The following is a 20,079-nucleotide window of genomic DNA, read 5'->3' on the forward strand; positions in this document are numbered from 1 at the left end:
GCTTTTGCACTGTAGATAGTATGAATGTGTGCATCATGTATTATATGTGGGTGTGGATTTTATTTTTATATATATATATATATATATATATATATATATATATATATATATATATATATATATTATTTTTTGGATGCGTCACTTTCAGGTACTTATATGTCTCGTATACTGCAGTTCAGTTATAACATATACATTATATTTCTACTTGTTGTTTTACAATTGTATCATTAAATTCTATTATTATTAAGCCTCCAATTAAATATTGGACGAACAGTATGAAAATTAATTCAGTTTTCTCCAACGTGAACTGTGCACGACCACATTGCCACTCTCTGATAATGTGTGATAATAACCCAAAATGAACGCGGTAGCGGCATCGGTCATAAATCTGCGAACAAGCTTGATAAGCCTTTCCGCAATAAATTAACTGGCCACTCCAGTCTTAATTACTTTGTCAACGAAGAATAATTGTAATTGATTTCTGCTCCTCTCATAGGTCCTTCATTGCTTGCACCACTGCACCACGCAGGCAGTGTGTGGGAAATAGAGCAACTTTATATGGTGTTGTTTAGGTACATGCAATAATAAACTCAGCTTAAAAATGAACCATTTGTTTAACCCTTTTTAAAGTGACATTTTCTAAAACGTTATACATGAAATTGAATTAAAAACAAACACACTCAATCTGTAATGAAGACTATCCAAAAATGTATGCGTCAATTACTATAGTACGTAGTTTTACGTCAACCGGCTATATTGTTTTGTGACGCATTGGCACATCTGACGCATTTGCTTGAAAGCAGTCGTGTCATAATCGAAATTAGCATTATCACTGAATATTTGAATATGTATGAGGTTTCTTCATTCAGAGGTTTTCTTTAAACATAGGCGAAGGAATTTCACCCTCCAGTTTACAAGGCACAATCTCTCTCAACCTACCTTGACCCAAAATAATAGTTCCAGTGATTGCACAGGCTTTAATTACTTGCGCCGCTTGTAATTAATGTATCACTTTGCCGTTTTTCTGACAGAACTGCGATAAGAACATAGGACAGCGGCAGAGAATGGCCATGAAGGTCATAGTAAGACCACTCATGCAATTTCAATAAGGAGTAACTCTGGCGACTAGCGTTATTAAGAATAACGTGCACAAAACGAAAAAACACATACAGCGCACACCATACAAAAACATTAATAAAGGAGATACGAAAACAGCAAAAAAAAAAAAGTGAAACGTTCCTTTAAATTAGCTTACACTTCCTTAAAACACATATATAATTTATGATGCTGGTAAAAATACACCCAGAAGTAAAACGTTTCTTATTGTCAGCAGACTGTTCAACGATGCATTTCTTATTATTTTGTCAGCGTTTTTGATCTTTGTCTGAGCGTGCAGATGGAAGCCCCGCGGAACGACGAAATATTGCCCGAAAGATCATCTAAAACATGCTGACTCCTTGGGAGTACGTTTTGAAATTGAATGTTAAGGGTTGGTCTAAAAGTCCACCATCAAAATCACACAGGTAACAGTTGCTGCAGTGCAAGGAAGAACTGGAGGAAGAAAGTAAAAAAAAATTAAAAAGTAGTAGTAATAGTAGTAGTAGTAAATATATAAAGTAGTAATAGTTGTAGTAAGTAAATGAATAGTAGTAGTATTAATTAATTAATTAATTAAATAATAATAATAAAAAATGCCTACTCTCACACTAAGGTGGAAAGGGAATGAGTTTTTCTGCTTTAGAAGACATGAGGTATGCTTGAATGCAAATGGAAATCTGAGACCAGAATTAATTCTGAGAAGAAATCAAATGTGACCAAATTGGTTCAGCACTCGTTTATTACCAGGAAGAACATTGCAGCCAAGGGAGCGGCACAACTTGTAATTCATCTCGTGTCTTTGCTGTGAAACCAGCTAAGCACAAGGAGGAAATGGAGAACATGCGGCTGGGGCTGGTACACGATGGGAACCATAAGACACTCTTCAGTTACCAACAGCTGGATGATGCAGATGTTCAAAAGAGTGCATCATGCCAGAACATTCATAAAACTGCACATTATGGCAAAGATATCCTCCACTATTTCTTCCCATGTTCAATTAGGTGTTCCAACTAACACCGGCATTTTGAAGGCATGTCTGTTATATAAAACATATGTCTGGAATGAGGGGCCACTTCACTGGAGACTGTAGATGTGCTTCATGTTGTTGAGACTGATGGTGATGAGCAGAGCACGTGGGTCCTTCCTTTTCTTGCGAACGGTGATATTACCCTGCAGCTCCTCACCTGCAGCATGGCAAAGCAATGAGACACCCCAGGTTTCCGATAATTCAGTATTACAAAAAAACACAGCCTTCTGAAAGAAAACATGTAGACATCTACAACTTCTATTAGTGATGCTGTGCAACCCTTTCAAATGCTTTCACTGGACTAGCCGCCTTGCCCTAGGGCATTTAATTGATGGTCCAGTACTTCTTAGCACTGTTCCCACAAATCAGACACATTGAGAGAAGACAGGAATAAAAGCTTAGGACTTTGATGATGAAAACTTCAGAACGTGACACACTCTTTATGAAACCTCAAAACTTTATGGTTGTTTATTACATACTGCTTCAGATACAAAAACATGAATCTTGAGCACTGCCTGTGTTTTGACCCTTGAGAAGTATTCTCTCAAAGGCTCCATCGTGCGCACTTTTTTGATATGCAGAATCTCTGACTCATATAGACGTATAGAAACATCCAGATAGAATTCAGCTGCACATGTGATTACAGTAGATGCAATGCACGTTTGGCCCTGGAGATAATACAGCAGATAATTAGGTTGATTTACTGCACATGTGACTGCCAGGGTAAATGAATGTTAATTCAATCAACAAACAATAATTTTGCCCCCCCTCTGCAATTCTCTGATCTGATGGTTGGTGGTGGAAGGATGACAAAGGAGTTCTGGAAATCATCCTGATTCTTCCCAACACATAGGCAGTGTGCTTTCTGTCAAGCATTTGACAACCAATTCTCTCTTGCTACTGTGTGAAGGAAACCAGGAGGCCAGTGTTTACCACTGGGGGGGGTGCAGCTCCACATGCATTTCCACAAGCAGAATTAACACTGTCAGATCTGCAGCAGGCACAGTGATGCTGTCAAGAGAAATACAATTCAAAGAGAAGAGATCTACATGCAGTGTGTTAAGCAGGCTTCCTGCCAAACAGCAACAATGGAAGTTTTCACTGTTCAACTTTATTTTCTAATTTGTACCTTTCATAAATTTGCAAATCACTCACATACATTTGTAAAAAAAGAGAAGAAAAAATAATAAACCTTATTCATCTGTAATGTAAAAACAGACCCCATATATTATGGGTAATGAGAATTTCATGAAGTTATGCTCTTGTGCTTTCAGCCAAGATTGTACATTTATTAATGGTTTTGCAACATTTTAGTAAAATGTATTTTTAATAATTGATGGCACAGGCTGAAATATTTTTTTAGAAGTGCCACAAATCAACAAAAACAATGCCCTGGCCACCAGTAATAAAACACTTCTGAGTGAAGCACACATTTCAGTAGATGGAGAAAGAATTTCTGGCACAATCCAGTTCTTGGTGGCAGTGGGAAAAGCGCCATAACTTATCAGTTAAACTTTACCACATGTATATACACAAAATTCATGGTATACGTCGGAATTGCAGTTCACTATTATACTCAATTTCGCCCATCCACAGTAGGTCTTGGAATGTATCAGCTGAGGATATTGGGGTCTACTTCTTAAAATTCTAAAATTTACAGCTCTGATTTAACAATCCCTCAACCATTTTCCCCGAACAGGCACTACTGTTGCAGTTTCAAAATCAGAAAACACAAAACTAGTTAAAATGTTTGTAACCCACGACAGACAATCAACCAGAATACTAAGATGTACATTCATTTCTTCAATTCTTCAAATAACTAACTACAACAGAGTCTGATGTCACACTAGTTTTAAAAATTAGAGAAAATTGATATGTTATGGTAATAAGTTTGTGATAATGACCCACATTGTGTTGTATAATAAATCCATAAAATTTCGTCTTTGTCCCCCATCTTTATTTAGAACAGTTCTGTAAACAAGCAAATATGCCTAGCCAATAGATATTGTGCAAATGTTAGTATAATTAGTAGCATGGACTGAAAGTTTAGAATGCAATGTTGATAATAATGCAATCAACTGCATAGTCCAAAAAATCTTAGATACTACAGCATAGACTGCAATGTATTCCATACCATTAATTCTGGTCCCAATTGCTTGTCACTGACACTAAGAACCCACACTTCTATCCCATTAAGCGACAAACGGCTACAAATCATGCGAGTGTCCTGATTAGGTAGTTCTGTTGGAGACCCCAACACTGTACGGAGTGCATGTATGACGTGTATGGATGTGTATGAAAATACGGTATGAATCGGAATTCAAAATGGAGCGGTTCACCATCCACCCAGAACCATGATGCATTCAGTGTCGGTCAGTTGAAGTACATCAAGATAAGGGTGTCTCTATTCGTCCAACTCAAATACATGCACTGTGGCTTAGCTTTGAATATATTTATATATTTCTATATAGGCTACTGATGCATTAAATAATTCATATATGTATAATCATATAAATAAGTCACATTAAATTTTGGACTGCAACATTTGTTTAAAAATGTATGCATGTTAGAAAGTCTTGTTTTGTTACATGTTCAGCGTTCTGAAAACTGACTTAATACAGCCCTCCAGAGCACATAATGAAAAATGCACTTAAGTGCACCTAAGTCAGTGGAACACTGCGTGTAAGAGTCATTTACATGTTTCTCCACCCAAAATGCGTATCTAGCCTAAGTAGACTTAAACCCCACACTTAAGTCGATGAGAGAATATGCTATTTTGACTTATGCACATAGAAAATAGACCCCATTATGTCCACATTTTAGGATCCTTTGTATATCACGGAAAGTGAACCTAAAATCAAAAACCACTTTTTACTTACAGAGGGACCGTCAATCAGAAGTTTTCTATATTTAAGAGCATCTCTTTGAGAAACTCTCAAGTACTTGCCTGACCCAGCCATCGCTATCAAGACTCACACCTAGTTGTGTCTTTAAATCAACATCCTAGAATGCAATGCAAAACATGCTAAAGGTCAGGGAAAGAAATCTTTATTGAATCTTTAATTTACGCCCAATAAAAAAAAATGACTTCCTCACAAACACTTATCAGATCTGCATGGCTCTCTACATAGCCAACTCGAATCATTTTGGAGATATAGCAGGCTATGAAATGAACCAGAACCCACTGAATCCACTTCATATTACCTCTGCAGGGCTGTAGGGAGGCTGATGTGACCAAGAGTGGGTGGAACAAACCCACCCCATCAATCACTGTCACATGGCCCAGAGGGCTGGTGATTCCTGTGGGTACCAGTACCCAGGCAACACTCCTCCCCCCAGCCCATGCCAACCAGTGTTCATCTCCCACTGAACTGACAACAATCAACACCAGACAGAGAGCAGACAGGGGTCCTGATGTCCTGGTAGTTGGGAGAAGGTGTGACACCAACCTGCTTTTTTACAATACTGCAGTGGCACTCTTCACGAAGCATACCGTCATTTTATCACTCTCTGGAGCATTTTGGCGGTATGCTCCGTGAAGAGTGCCACTGCAGTGGTGTAAAAAAGCAGGTTGGTGTTGCACCTTCTCCCAACTACCAGGACATCAGCCCCCCTGTCTGCTCTCTGCACAGAAAAATGTCTTGTGGGTCTAACAGGGCCATTAGTCGAAAACGCTGGCTTTTTACGAACTAGCTACGATGACCTTCGCATCGGTTAGAGGCATACTTGTCAAGGAGATTTATGGGATGTAGAAGGGTCATGGGACACGCTTGATCTCCGCAAGAAAATTTCAGTCTAACTCAAGCTTGTCTATGTCACAGCTCTCATCCACCCCAGCAGCAAATACTGAGTGTCCATAACTGTAAATATAAGCACCAACTCACCTCTGTCTGTAAATAATACAGGATGGGCAAAGAGTAACTCCAGAAGGCTTCCCCCCATTTTACCATTGGCAGTACACCATTATTTATATAATTAGAATAAAATGTATTTGTTATACTGCTAGCCAGCAAATCCCACCGTTTCACTGCTGCAGCTTTGATAAACAGTAGAAAATCAAACTGCAAAATTACTCATAGAAAAAAAAATACAACGACCTTAAATAAATGAACAAGGAGTCATAACTGAAACATGTTAATTTAAAAAATACATTGTTGCATTTACATTTTTCAGAAACCACACCCACACCACTTTATCCAAAGGAAATCAAGATGTAAAGTTAGTCGCCTTTACAATGACTTTGAGTAGATTCCCTCCAGAGACAAATGCGGCAGTTTCTAGTCCCGTGTGGCCGACTGCTACAGAGCAGGAGGTCAGTCTGCAGGACCATGGCGAGTAACCAGCAGAGGGTGTTAAAATGTAATCTCTCCTTAGCACCCCAAGAGAGGCCTTAGGATCACTGCAATGTTGGGCTGAAGAAAGTGAGCTCTTTAAGGTGATTTAGTACCTTCTGGAAGATTTCACTGCTTTCCCTAAGGCTCTGGGTACTTTAATCTTTCTTTACGCTGCTGCAGTTTTTCTCTTTCGAATACCTTCGCATGTATGACCACGTAATGGCACTTGACCACAGGATGACACTGATGTTGAGCACTATTCTGACTTTCACTTAAAGGCTGATAAGTCACTTTTGCCATTGCTGCACTTTAAATGAAAACACATGCTTTGAATTAATATACTTTGAAGAGGAAATGCACTAAAGTTTGACAGTAGCTGCTAGTGGATGAGTGGATCACAGCTGGTAGTTGTCAATTTCGTATTTTCGTCCATGTGAAAATTATTAAAAATGTGCAACAATTTTCAGTTAAGAAATTAGTCACAGACAAATAGTAAAGATAAGCACCAATTATGAAAAAACACAATAAAATGTATACAGTTAGAGAAAATTATGTCTATAGTATCTGAATATTAACAGTACCCCCATGCTGCCTTTAGGGGTGTGCCACATCGAGATATCTGATGTCGCAGAGAACCGAAAAGAACCTGTTCGATAGTTACTGTTTAGTCTAAAATTCATGCCATAACTCTGTTCTGGATAAACAGTAGAAAGATGGATGGATGGATGGAACATTCTGATCCATGAACTGTAAGTTATATTAGAACTTTTGCGTGCTGTTTTAAACTAACGTATTTGTAATTCATTTTCACTTTCCTCACATACTGAAAACAAATGTTGGTCCTGAAGGCTTAAGCTTAGAGAATTTATTAAAAACACAACTGCCTTGCAACCTTAACCTTAAAGGGGAATCACTTCTGAAGACTAGCCTGAGCAAGGCCAGAGCCTTAAATCATCCCCTCTCTGTGGTTCTGACAGATATTCATGCTAGTGCACATCTGTAAGAATGTTACACAACAGCTGGCAGAATACAGAGTCAGAACTTTTGAAGTCAGATGAGCTAGACCAGGGGTGGCCAATCTTATACGCAAAGGGCTGGTGTGTATGCAGGTTTCTGGAATAACCTGTAGGTCAGCTGTTCAAACCCAGGTGTGAGGACTCTTCAGCCAATCAGTCTTCTAATTAGTAATCTAATTAGGGAGTAGCAGCGAAAACCCGCATACAGTACACAGCGGCCCTTTGCGGATAAGATTGGCCACCCCTGACCTAGACCAATAAGGCCAGAACTGCTGCTAATATCAACATCAGTCCGGTCTGGATCTTCTTCTTTTAGCTAACAAACCTCTTACTCCGATGCTTTAAAACAATTTACTGCTACGGGAAGGTGTCCCTTTTTATGTGCACCACCCAGCCCCAAATTCACCAAAATTTGCATGGGGAATGACTCCAGCAGACTAGCATTTCCATTTGATGAATATTATGGCTGTGAGAATACTCTGTCTTTTGAGATTGTCATCAAATTGGCATTATGAATGGATAAGCAAGCATCCATACCATCCCAACATGATGAAGGATAAGCTTAAACAGGTCATATGACCTCAAGCTTGGGAAGCTTCCCAATAAGCAAGTCATACAGCATAAACGGATAATCCTGAAATGCAAGTCACTGCTCCTTCACAAGTAGTAGCTTCTTAAGTAATAGCTTCACAGAGGAATCACATCAGCATGGGAGAATCAGTTTTCATAGTTGCAGAAATGCGTTGGATAAACTGCAATCTAACCACATCACCAGTGCAATAAATTCCACGCTGCACTGTTCAGCTTCTAGTCCAGATTCCTTAGCTTGCAGCCTGATCAAATGAGAGACGCTGCTGTGAACCTAACCCTAATATGACCTGAGCACCTAAAGGTTTTATAAAATTTTTCTGAAACAGGATTCCATTCCATAAACCATGTTTTACATATTGTAATCCTGCAGAGCATGATTCAGGAAAATTCTTGCTGCCAGAGGAACATCTAATAGTGAACAGTTTTAACCATTCTTATTTCCCCCATCTTAGACGGACTAATTTGCACTGCTTTTTAAAATACCATCTCGAGCACTGTTGTCAAAGTGCCCCTTTCTGTGAAAATGCACCAAGGGGATCCCGCACCTGATTGCAAAAATTTGCTAAGATGGACCCCACCCCCCCACTGGCAAAAAGTACCAGTGAGCCAGTCAGCCGTGTCACTGCCTCAGGGCTAGTTCTGGCTGAGGTTGCAGTGGTAAAACTTCTTACTAGCTAATTTTATTCCCGCTGAGTAACGGAAAGACATATTTCTGGGACATTGCCCATGAATTTGTGGGAGACACTCAGAATTTCCAGGAGAGACAGAATGGCCCGGTAAAGCCAGGCATGCAGACCATTGCTAACAAACTCAGTTTGTTGAGAGGCATTGACGGGCCAAGTATCGAGCCAAAAATCATTTTACATAGTCATCTTGCAATAGGTATAGCAAGCCAGCGTGTTATAATAATTATTATTGTTGTACTTTATTAATCCCAGTGTCCAACATTCTCATTTTTACACATCACCAAACTTGGTTGCCAGAGAGACACAGTCAATCAGTCTTCAGTTTCCCTGGAGTAGTTTATTTTAATGATTTGGGGGAGTCTGGGGTCAATGATTGAACAGTTTAGGTTTGGATGATATCTAATTTTTCATACTGTTACACTATAAGCGGTTTCCACTGTATTTCGAAATCTTGGCAATAAAATCTGCCGGGGTAGGGAGTCCCCCATGATAAATTTTGACAATAAACAAACCAACCCAAAATTCCAAAGTATACTGTATTGTCTTAATACTACCCCAAGCCTAGCAAAAAATTTTAACTGACTTTTAACACGTTTAAACACTAAGAAGTTCTTATGACATGATCCAGGTATATAACATTCTAACAGGTCTGGATGGTGTTCAACCAAATGGCTACTTCAATATTAGTTTAAATACTAGAACTCGTGGACATAGGTGGAAATTAGTGGGAGAACATTTTAAACTGGATATGAGAAAGCACTTCTTTACACAGCATGTAGTTAGAGTATGGAACGGTTAGTGTATTGAAAGCTAAAACCCTGGGTTCCTTTAAATCAGAGCTAGATAAGATTTTAACAACTCTGAGCTATTAATTAAGTTCTCCCCAAACGAGCTTGATGGGCCGAATGGCCTCCTCTCGTTTGTAAATTTCTTATGTTCTTATATGAGAAATAGTGCTTTAAATGTCAAAGGGAGCTATGTATGTGTGAAATTCATGTCTTTGACTTTTTTTAAGTGTATTACAAGTCTGTTCAACAATTGACCATGTCCAACAATTGTTCCCAGTCTCCCCCTCAAGGACCTGATGGTGGTGAGGTTGATCTTCTGGGGGCGGAATCAAACCAGCAATTTTTCAGACACAGGAGTCCTGCAGAGTTACAATCCACCTTCTGACTAAACACATTAAGTGTTAGGTAATTACACAATGTTATCTACATGCTTAAATAACGTTATTGGTGCATATTTTAAAATCAATGATGTTAACAATGCTAATCTTTTATATTATTATTTAAAATTGGAGCTATCTGTTTAGTCTTCAATTCATAGTTTTTCAATTAAAATTCATAGTTGAAATTTTGTTTTTCTGGACTTGGATCTGGACTCCAGCAATGGACTCGGCCCCCATTGGAGTTGGTTTTGACTCGGACACGATTTCTTAAAGACATGAACTTGGACTCGAGTAAGGTGTACTCAAACAGAACACTGCCTTGCTCATCAAAAAATTCATGACCTAGAAAATCTTACCTCATAGAAACTTAGGTGGTTATGTAATGCTATCTTGATGTTTCTTAGACAACATTTATCATCATCACCTGGCCTTACAAATGACTTTGCGCACCAAGGACTTTCTTCTCGCTTATAGCTGTGGACTCCGTGGACTATCACAGTCATGCCTCAGGACAGGTGGCCCAGGCAAAGCCAACATACTTAATCCTTGGCTCATCACCGGACATCAGAATTTCATTATGATAAATCGAACAGCATCAAGGCTACTGTTACACACAGAGAAACATTTATCTTTTGGCTCTGGTCAAGATCCTTCAAAATAGTGTATGTTTTTAATATCTCATATTTGTTTCATATTATTTCCAGTATAAACAGATAAAGCAAAAAAAAAAAAAAAAAAAAAATCTCAAAGCTAGCTTGTGTTATGTTATGAATAGATGCTAACTTTAAACGAAACAGACTAATTCACATGGTCACCTGTTTTCTATTAAGGATTATGTTTTTGTTCTTAATATTATCAACAATATCAACATAGCTGAACAGACCAAAAGACTGGTTGACAAACTGGTCAATGTTTTATCATTACAAACCTGACTGCACATGGATGGGCTTCTCCAGGAGGAAAACTGTCTGTTTCCAGTGGGTTTTTGCACAGTGGGGTCCTGTGGAGAACATGACCTGCAAATCAAAGAAGTCTATGTCAGTCTGAAAAAAAGCATTGATGACAAACTGCAGTTGTGTGCAAAACTTGCACTCGTTATGCATCAGAGTGGATAAAACACTTATGTCAGCTTCTAGGCAATATGCGAGGGACCTGCTTTGAAACTGCTCTAGGGCACTGCACAGTGTAATTGACTCCCAGTTAAATGCTGTCACTTACCTTGTTGCTGCAGTTCTTGTCGAAGAAAATGTCAAAATACCCAGCTATAGCCTAAAAGAAAATAGTGGCAATGTGAAAATATGTCCTGACAAGGTTAGCAGCCCTGAAATAAGACCTCTATACTAAGCATGAATGAGCAATTAATTTAATACATGTATACATAAGACAGACATTAACACACACACTGTAATGCCATGCACTTTTAACTAACCCACTGTGCAGTTCTCATCAGATCAGGGGAAGGAATGTAGCCCAATCCCACCAGAAACTGTCTGAGAAATCTCTGCCAAGTAGAGCCCACTTCCATTTCATAGGAAAAATCAAGCTCAACCACATCAACCAAAGGCAGAGGAAAAACCATTTTTACTCCTTCAAAAAGTCAATTACATTTTGTACCCTAAGTCCCAATGCAGAGCACAGTGTGCTGATGAAGCATTTAAAAAAACCTAACAATAGAAAGAAAAACGAAAAAGGGGGGTGGGGGGGGGTTACGTCCCTGATGTCTGTCTGTCCATCTATTTATTTTTAATACGATACAGGGGGAGGGGGGGCAAAACAACACATGTAGCACATGCTTGAGAACAAGCTTTCAGTTTTAGTCATAGTAAAAGCAGCCTATTCTACCCATGGAGAAGAGCAACTCTATCAATCTCAAGAGCACGCTTGTAGTGGCAATGATGTGGAACTAATAGCTTTTAATCCTTACACAGCTGACAACACAGAGGCAGGCCTTTGCAGACTAAGAGAACAATAACCAATGGATAGAAAACTTTACCACTCCAAACCGTGGAGGACTGGACTGAAAAAGGAGGCAAGCAAATGCCATTATTTTAGGGAAGCATCTGTACATATCGGTACTATAAAGCACATTCTGCAAAGAACGCCTTGGTCTTCTGATGAAAAGAACTGCAAATTCGCAGCTCAGGCGACACCTTCTTTGATCATCTCTCTGCAAAAAATCTGTTAATCCTGAAAACCTCCCTCTTCCAATTATTTAGTCAAAACAAGATAAGAACAGAATGCTTGCCACGTATCAAATACAGAAACTTGATTGCATAGCCTCTACACATGTTCAAAAGCATTAAACCACCTATGTTTATCTCTCTACTTTCACTCTGAGTGGCTGGTAATAGGCCCCAATGAAGTCCAATCTTGCAGATCTGCATGTGCATTGGGGGGGGGAGGGGCTGGGGGCAAATCAGCCTTTATTGTTACTGACAGTTGTGAGAGGAAAAGCCACTGAAAGCAAAATTGAAAAACCATGTCAAGAGAATGCAATTATGGAATTTAATGATCATTACAGAACATTTAGCGGACTTGTAATTACAAAATGCTTTTGTATATCTGGAGCGCTGATTCACTTAAGATACTTTCAGAAAGCACCTCCCACCACAAATTAAAAGAGGAATATAATCACACACACAGTGTCATCAACTCACTGAAAATAATCAAAAACCATGTCCACTATTCAATTAACACAACAAAGAAGACAAAGAAAGTGAAAATATACAAGAAATTAACAGGAATTTATAATGTATGTATCTGGGTTGCAGTTAAAGTCTACCCTGCTGTTTTCTTTGGGGCAAGTGGGGAACATTAATGGCTTATTCTTTTAACTGCCACTGGGGGACAGCTATTTAATGGGATTCTATACCACCAAATGAGTCATTTAAAACCTACTTCCTGAAAAATAGCCACAAATTGAAAGCAATGAATGACTGCAGTGGTAAATATGCCCAGTGACCATCTTAGAAGCAGCATCGGCTCAGGGTGTCCACAGTACCAGTAGAGGCACAATTAATCCTGGGCTCTAAAAATAGTATTACTGAGTACACATACCATTCCCTACAGGGAAGTCCAGAGCCCAGACCCCAGGCTGGTAATAACGACAAACATTACTCACCCAGAAAAAAAAACACCAAAAGCAATAAAATGGAGTATTGCATGGGCAGTGTTACAGTTATCTTGAGATAAGGTTTCAGGCTCATTTAATTGAAACTTCCACTGGATTTATTAAGCTTAACAGAAATATAAAGAACAATTTACGGTCCGTACATTTCTTTGAATTAAAAACATACCGAGCTACAACGCAATACCATTGTGTAAGGGAAAAACACAAAGCTCGTGTTCTCCGTCCATGGGAGGGTGCGTGTCATTGAAAGGACGGCTGCTGAAGAGATTCACACACCCTCAGACCAATAAAAAAAAGCAACACAGAAAAAAAACAAAGTGCCTGGATATTGTAATCAAAATTTAGTACTACACCTAGAATCTGTCACGGATAAATAATGAAACCAAATTCTATAAACTCACAAAGGCTTGAATGGGGCCAAGAAAATGGAGTTCTGATACCAGGGAAGAGGAAAATTAATAATCATCATCATTCCTTGCATCAGCTGGGAGTAATTCATCATTTTTCTTTTACTGGTATCGTGTTGGAGCAGCGTATGGCTAAGCCAGATACATTTGTGCAGATGGCCGTGGAAGTGGGCGGGTAATGCGCTTTTGATGGGCTTTATTCGAGCGTGGAGACACCACGGTCACACGCCTCGTGGGAGGGTGCGAGGGCTGCCCCAAGCTAACGCATCACTAACTCTGCACTGGCTTCCATTGTGCTACTGCAGGCCAACAAAGCACCACCGCAGTGCTCAAATTCAATCTTGAGCCCGAGGTGTTGATATTTACGGAGTTTTTTTTTCACAGTGACAGTACTTTTATTGCTTTATTTACCCTTTGATGACAGCAATCAGACGAGTGTGAATCAGGAGACTGAAAAAGTAAGAGGACTCAAGAATTGCCAGAAGTCAGACCAGCTCCTGACACCAAGCTAAGTGCTGTAGACCTTCTAGACCTACCAGCCTGGAAGCTTGGATTACAGGTGAAGTGGACAGACTCATATGGTGCTTTCCTACCCCAGGAACCACAACCCTTTTCAGGACCTCGTGAGACTTCTTAAACCTTTTTTTTTTGTCCCTACCCAGGAGAACATACTTATTGTTCAGTAAAGAATGGATAAACTTTGCTGATTGGTTGACCACAAGCGCCAGCAAATTATGTGGGACTGCGGGGAAAAGTAGTGGAGCAAAAGTTGAGTAGATGGAATTATTTTTGTATCGCAATTACATTAAATATATTAATGAATACATTTACGACTGAGTCTACATATTTTGGCAAAAATTGATTTCTATCTAATATCGCCGGTGCCAACATTTATTAGTGGAATAACGCTACATTGTTTTTTATCCTGTGGAAAACCAAAGATCAGTCTGCTGGCCAGATTTAACAATGAATTATAGAGATGTTGTGGACTGTATAAATAAAATGTAAATAAAATGTGATTTCCCCCATATTTTTGGACTGTGTGATCAATCCACCCAATAACTAACAAAACAACTTGTTCATCCTCCATTGTTTTGGGGTGGCGGTGTAGTTTCATCTGAAATTGTGTGTGAAGTTTAACCTACAAGCTTTTTGCATCTCCCATCCTTGTTTAGCATAAAGGTCACAGTTCCAGTGGGAGTGGGAAAGCAAAACATGAAAATGGCCAGGAGCTACAAAAGTTCCTGGTCAAGACAGCCTAGGAACTCAGAACCAGGAAATAGGTTCCTGAACTTCAGTGGTAAAACGCCTATATACCCCAAGATGTACAGAAGAACTGCTTTTGTAGGAGGATGCGTTATGCAATGGTGATCATTTGTTCCATATCTGTAGAATAAAAATGAGGGCTGCACAATTCATTTAATGCAAGGTTGGGCAGGCTAATATGATGAATGGACTGTCAGCAGCAAACAGGAAGCATGCGTTCAATCACAGGGGCGGCAGAACTTACAGCGGTGCAACAGCAGCATCCCCACATGGGGGGTCACAGAGGAATGGCAGTACTGAGCTCCCCCCCAGCACTGACTGACATTGCCTTGGGGATACATTGGAAGTCTGACTGTCTGATATACATTTTATATATCAAAGCCCTTTAGTCTAAGTACAATTAAGTGGGAAACATTGTGGGGAAAAGTGGACCCTTAGCCCAAAAAGGGGTGTTTTCCATTACTAGACAGAAAACGGAAACTGAATGCCATTTCAGACACCATTACATTCACGGGACAGCCAGCAGCTACAGGGCAAGGCAGACCATCATCTCATATTGATAAAATAATGAAAAATAGTTAACCTGGGAACTCCCCAAATACAAAAATACAGCATCCTAATCTTTTATCCATTAACCTCATTTTCCCATTAGTTTTGCTCATGAACAGTCTATAATAGTTTTAGAAAATGTCTCAAATACTATTTTCGACTTCACTTTAAACATTATTCTAAACATAGCAGATATACTTTAAAAGATTGCCCCAATATTTAACATTACCTTCACCATCAGCGCTTGAGGTCCACTATCAATCAAGCAGATGTTCCATTTATTTGAAGTTTGAGATGACCCATCTCAGACAATCTCGCCAGCCATTTGTCAAAAAAAAACCTGTTGTTGGTCTCTTTATCTGACAGTCTTGATTAGGTGGGAAGATACGGATGGGGGGGGGGGATGGGGGCGGAGGGAGGTTACCAACTTACTGTACACTGTGTGCTGTCAGTTATCTTTAGGGAGAAGTCAGTGGTGAACTCCAGCTCCGAGATGCTCACTGTGTTGCAATCAATTGTCTGTCAGAGCAAAAACAACATGCGATGAATAAAAGAACAATGAAATGCCTTTAAAAGTTCGGTTTCAGCTTTCTACTGCTTCCTAACCCACAGCAGTGAAAGAAAGTGATCATGCATGTCAAAATCACAAATGTCCTGCACATCAGTTACCATATAAAAGTTTCTTGTCTCTCACGAAATCCAGTCTTCCACTGGATGTGGTTTCCATTCTCAACAGCTTTAGTGTTAAAATGGCAACTTCTTGCATTAATGGCACAAAACAAGCATCGTTTAATTAATACAGAGAAGTTGCACATTTTTCACCAAGGTATTGATCTAAAATTCAAATTCCATTATATCCTGTCTGTAGGTGATTCATCACCACAGGAAAGATAACATGAAAAGTGCTAAGAAATGCAATGAAGGTACAGTTCAGGATCACATGCCTAATAAATGGAAGTAACAGAAAAAGAGGCCATGCTCAAGACATCGTTCATAGCAAGAACAAGTGTGAATCCGCCAGAGCAGCTGGCCTGCCTGCCCATAAGGAACAGGCACCTGCGTCAGTGATTGAATGGTTATGGCTATTTAATGTGTTTGATCTTTACATACATAAGACAAAATGCATAGAATGCTGATTTCTTATCAACCCAAATATTAAAGAAAAAGACGTTTCTGAATGATGATTTGTATGAGCTCAGTAAAACTAAAAATTAAAAACCCTGCACTTGAACCACGGTTAAAAAGCCACGCCGAACATCTAGTGGGAAACGTTATTAAAAGCAGGCCTGAGATCACAGGGATTATTAAAGCCTGCCCGCCACAGACAAGCTGCCTGCCACTTAAGGTTCCTCAGCAGCCTTACAGCTCCAAGTAGCTGCAGGAGAGCAATAATGAAGTTTACCAAGGAAGAGCTTAAACAAGAATTAGAACAATCAATCAGGGCTTGTGTGGCAGAAGCACAGTGGTGCCCCAAGGTGTTTATCTCTGCGCTGCTCGACAGAGCGTCAGAGCCCCTGCTGGCTGCACAACAAAGCTCACGTCTCCGTTTGGGAAGGCGACACTAAAGGCAGCCAGACAGCTCAAGATTCGCAGACTGGGGCCACAAGCCAATGTCCAGTTCCGCATGCTACCTGTTTGTAATATTTTATCATAAATGTCCATAAATCTGTGTCATCACATGTCTTATTGTACACATGAAAAAACATGCATGAGTTTAAATTCAAGTAGCAACTGAATAACAGACACGGACAGACACAGACAAACAGATACGAAACAGGGTGACTGAACCCAGCATTAATACAACAGCAGCTTTTTCGCACAACGTACCTGAATCACAGCTGGCTCTGAAATCAGCACCTCAGCCTTCAGCATTTCTACAGAGGCCTCCAGCAGCACGGCCTTCTTCATGCATGCCATCTGGAACCCATAGACGTCGTCCCAGAACGCGAGCCTCTCGCGGTGCATCTGCGGGTCCCCCACAGCCACCAGGTTGATGGTGCAGCGGTCGGGGTACACTGCAGGAAGGAGAACAGGCGAAAGCTGGCCGTCAAACGCGTCCCCCAACATCACAAACAGCATGAGAGCGCTGAGTGGGCCTTTTCTCTGTCCCTCAGGAACTGCATTTATTTCACAGTTTAATACAATTTTCATTATTCAACTGTGGTGAAGCCTGAGGTAGAATGACCCCTTAACTAGCTGAAGGTCATATCTTTATTATTAGGCATGGTGGGTCCTTGCTACTGTAAGTGGGTCATTACTGAAAACCTCATTATTTTTTCCTAAGGTGGGAGGGGGAGGAAAGGCAACAGTTTTTTTTTTTGGAAATTCCTCAAAAGCATAGACAAGCTGAGGTGGGCTAGTCTCATGTTTTCACACCCCAGCGCAGCCCACAAGCGACATTTCAGGCATGTGTATGCGTGACTGGTACCCCCCCCCACCCCCCCACACACCTCTGATTACTTCATTGCTGCTAGAGACTAATTAAGCGTGCACCCCTCAGTCACGCCTCCACTCCAGGGTTTGGGACGCTGCTCTTTGATGTGCACACTGTGCACATTTCGGCAAACACAAAAAGCAAACATCAGTGACTTCAGCAAAATATTTTAGAAGTAAATTCACATTTTGTTTAGAATACATAGTAGGCCAACTTGTGGAAAGAGTCTAGAAGTACCAAAATAGTCCCATGCTTCCTAATTCTTTTCCATACTTATTCAGGCTTGGAAAACATCAAAATCAAATTCCGTACTTTTCCATACTTGCACAGGAAACCTGATCTACGCATCTCAGAGCTAGCAACATATACCAGCCCCATTTCTCGGCTAGTAAACTACATCTCAGGCTCCGCAAGAAAGCGGAAGGAGGATGTTTATGAACATTTTGCACTTTGAAATCATATTTATAAAAATCGCAGCCACACATAAAGCTCTTGTAATTCATTAGCCTTTCACGGCCCTCCAAAGCAACCTGATTAGCTACAAATAGCAAATTAGTGAAGTCAAATGAAGCTCCTTTTAAAATATTTGAACACTGTTTTTCAGAATCATTAATTCACACTTGATGCAGCTGGATAGGAATCACTGCCAGCCAGCCTGGGAGATTGGCTGCTGTGTTCACAACACAACACACGAAGGGCATGTTTACTTAGTCACACTTTAACATGGAAACCACACATACAAAACTGCAGGCTTATCCAATTAGCAGCCGGCTTGTAAAATATTTGCACACGCAGCAATAATGCGATGGCGGGTGACAGAAGCGGTGATGCAAGGCGTCTGGGAATGGAGAACAGCACACAGAGAGAAACAATTAACAGGCTAATAAAAACCATTTGGATGTGAAAGCAGTTCCCAGTGTGAGCACTGAATAACAATTAGTGCTCCTGGGTTTTTCCACTGACCGCTGGAATGAGAAAGCGCCCTCCTTAGTTTCACGCTGGCCATGTCGCTCTGCCTCTGCACTGCAGGTAACCTTGCACATTAGGTGTCGTACAGTGCAGCAGCCAGCATGATGCATATGCATTTTACCGCATGCTGCCAGGCTGTGACCCACCATGCCTTACACTGGAGGACTGAGCAACTAAAACGCTGAGTAAGACAGAACTCAGAGGTGCCATTATTCTGGATATAGGGCACAATGTGTGCTAATTATTTCATTTACAAGTATTTTATCAGGGTTATTACTATTACTAAAGACAGAAAATGGGGGAGTTGATAAATCTTATTATGATTAATCTGCTTAAGGAGGCTCTTTCTGCTTGCAGCTGAGATAAGGAAACTGCAGCAGTGTCATGGGAGGCCACGATGCTGAGGAACTCGAAGCTCGCGGAGAGTTTTTCTCCCTTCTTCATCCCATCTAAAAGCACCATCACTGCATATTAAATGAGTTGCCCATTAAATAACAAAAGGGCGGTACAAAGAGTGGAGGAAGTGCTCAGGGGGTGCAGCTGCTGATTGGCTGAGACACTGGCCCAGCAACCCCCGGTATGAACGCAGCTGCTTGGCATGCTGCACGGCACATATGTGCCACTTAGTTTTCTCCCCTAGAAGAGAACTGAATGAGTGCATGCAGGCCCAGGTGAGGGGGAGAAATGCTGATTGGGCAAATCGTCTGGATCCCCACGAGCCAGTGGGAGGGCGGGAACACGGCTACGGAGATTCATGGCTTTGACATCTGTGTCCTTCTCGATTCACTGCCCAGGGCCAGTTTGTCATCCCCGTCCAGCCCACGTGGTCGCCGTGAAGAGGGACAAAAGCTTTAGCTCTCTGCAATGCCTCACAAATAGTGAGACATTAAAGGATAAAGGGAGGTTAATGTGAGGAGAGAGCGGGCAGCCCCTTCAAAGCTAAAGCAGAAGGAGTAGAAGAGCAGCATGCAGCTGAAAAGCTGAGAGCTGCTTTAAGGTAAGGAGAGGACTGGAAACTCTGTTAAGCAGGGCTGCCTTACCACTGCAAAACGCTGCTTAAGACCCAAGGAAGTACTGGACTGACAATACACTTTTGCATCAACTGTCTTCACAGCCCTTCTACAGTGTGACACTTGTCAGCACAATCCCAGCTTTGCAGCCACCATTCATAGAAGGTGACCTTTGTGTTGTCACTGAAAGCCTGTAAAACCCAGTGACTTGGAACCACTATGGGGGTCAGGGTCTATTTTTCACTGGTCACTGATAGGGGTCAAGGCAAGGCAAGGTGCTAAGCACTGCATCACATCACAGAGATGAAGCCTTGAGACATACACACAAGCAGACTGAACATGCACTGCTATAGGAACAGGAAAGGCACATTATACACACAGTAGCCACATTGAA

General features: G+C 40.7%; 1 protein-coding gene across 1 annotated transcript in view; it reads right to left on the reverse strand.

The window, feature by feature from the left end:
• Positions 1–1,819: 1,819 nt before the first annotated feature.
• prmt3 (protein arginine methyltransferase 3) overlaps positions 1,820–20,079 on the reverse strand; it is a 70,714-nt gene continuing 52,454 nt past the window's right edge. The window contains exons 12-16 of the mRNA XM_023818817.2: positions 17,100–17,287; positions 15,705–15,791; positions 11,139–11,189; positions 10,849–10,936; positions 1,820–2,282 (exon numbers count right to left, since the gene is read on the reverse strand). Of these exons, the coding sequence (XP_023674585.2) occupies positions 2,173–2,282; positions 10,849–10,936; positions 11,139–11,189; positions 15,705–15,791; positions 17,100–17,287 (524 nt within the window). The 3' untranslated portion in view covers positions 1,820–2,172. The remainder of the gene's footprint in view (positions 2,283–10,848; positions 10,937–11,138; positions 11,190–15,704; positions 15,792–17,099; positions 17,288–20,079) is intronic.

Source organism: Paramormyrops kingsleyae, chromosome 11 (genome assembly GCF_048594095.1).
Source record: "Paramormyrops kingsleyae isolate MSU_618 chromosome 11, PKINGS_0.4, whole genome shotgun sequence".
NCBI lineage: Eukaryota > Metazoa > Chordata > Actinopteri > Osteoglossiformes > Mormyridae > Paramormyrops > Paramormyrops kingsleyae.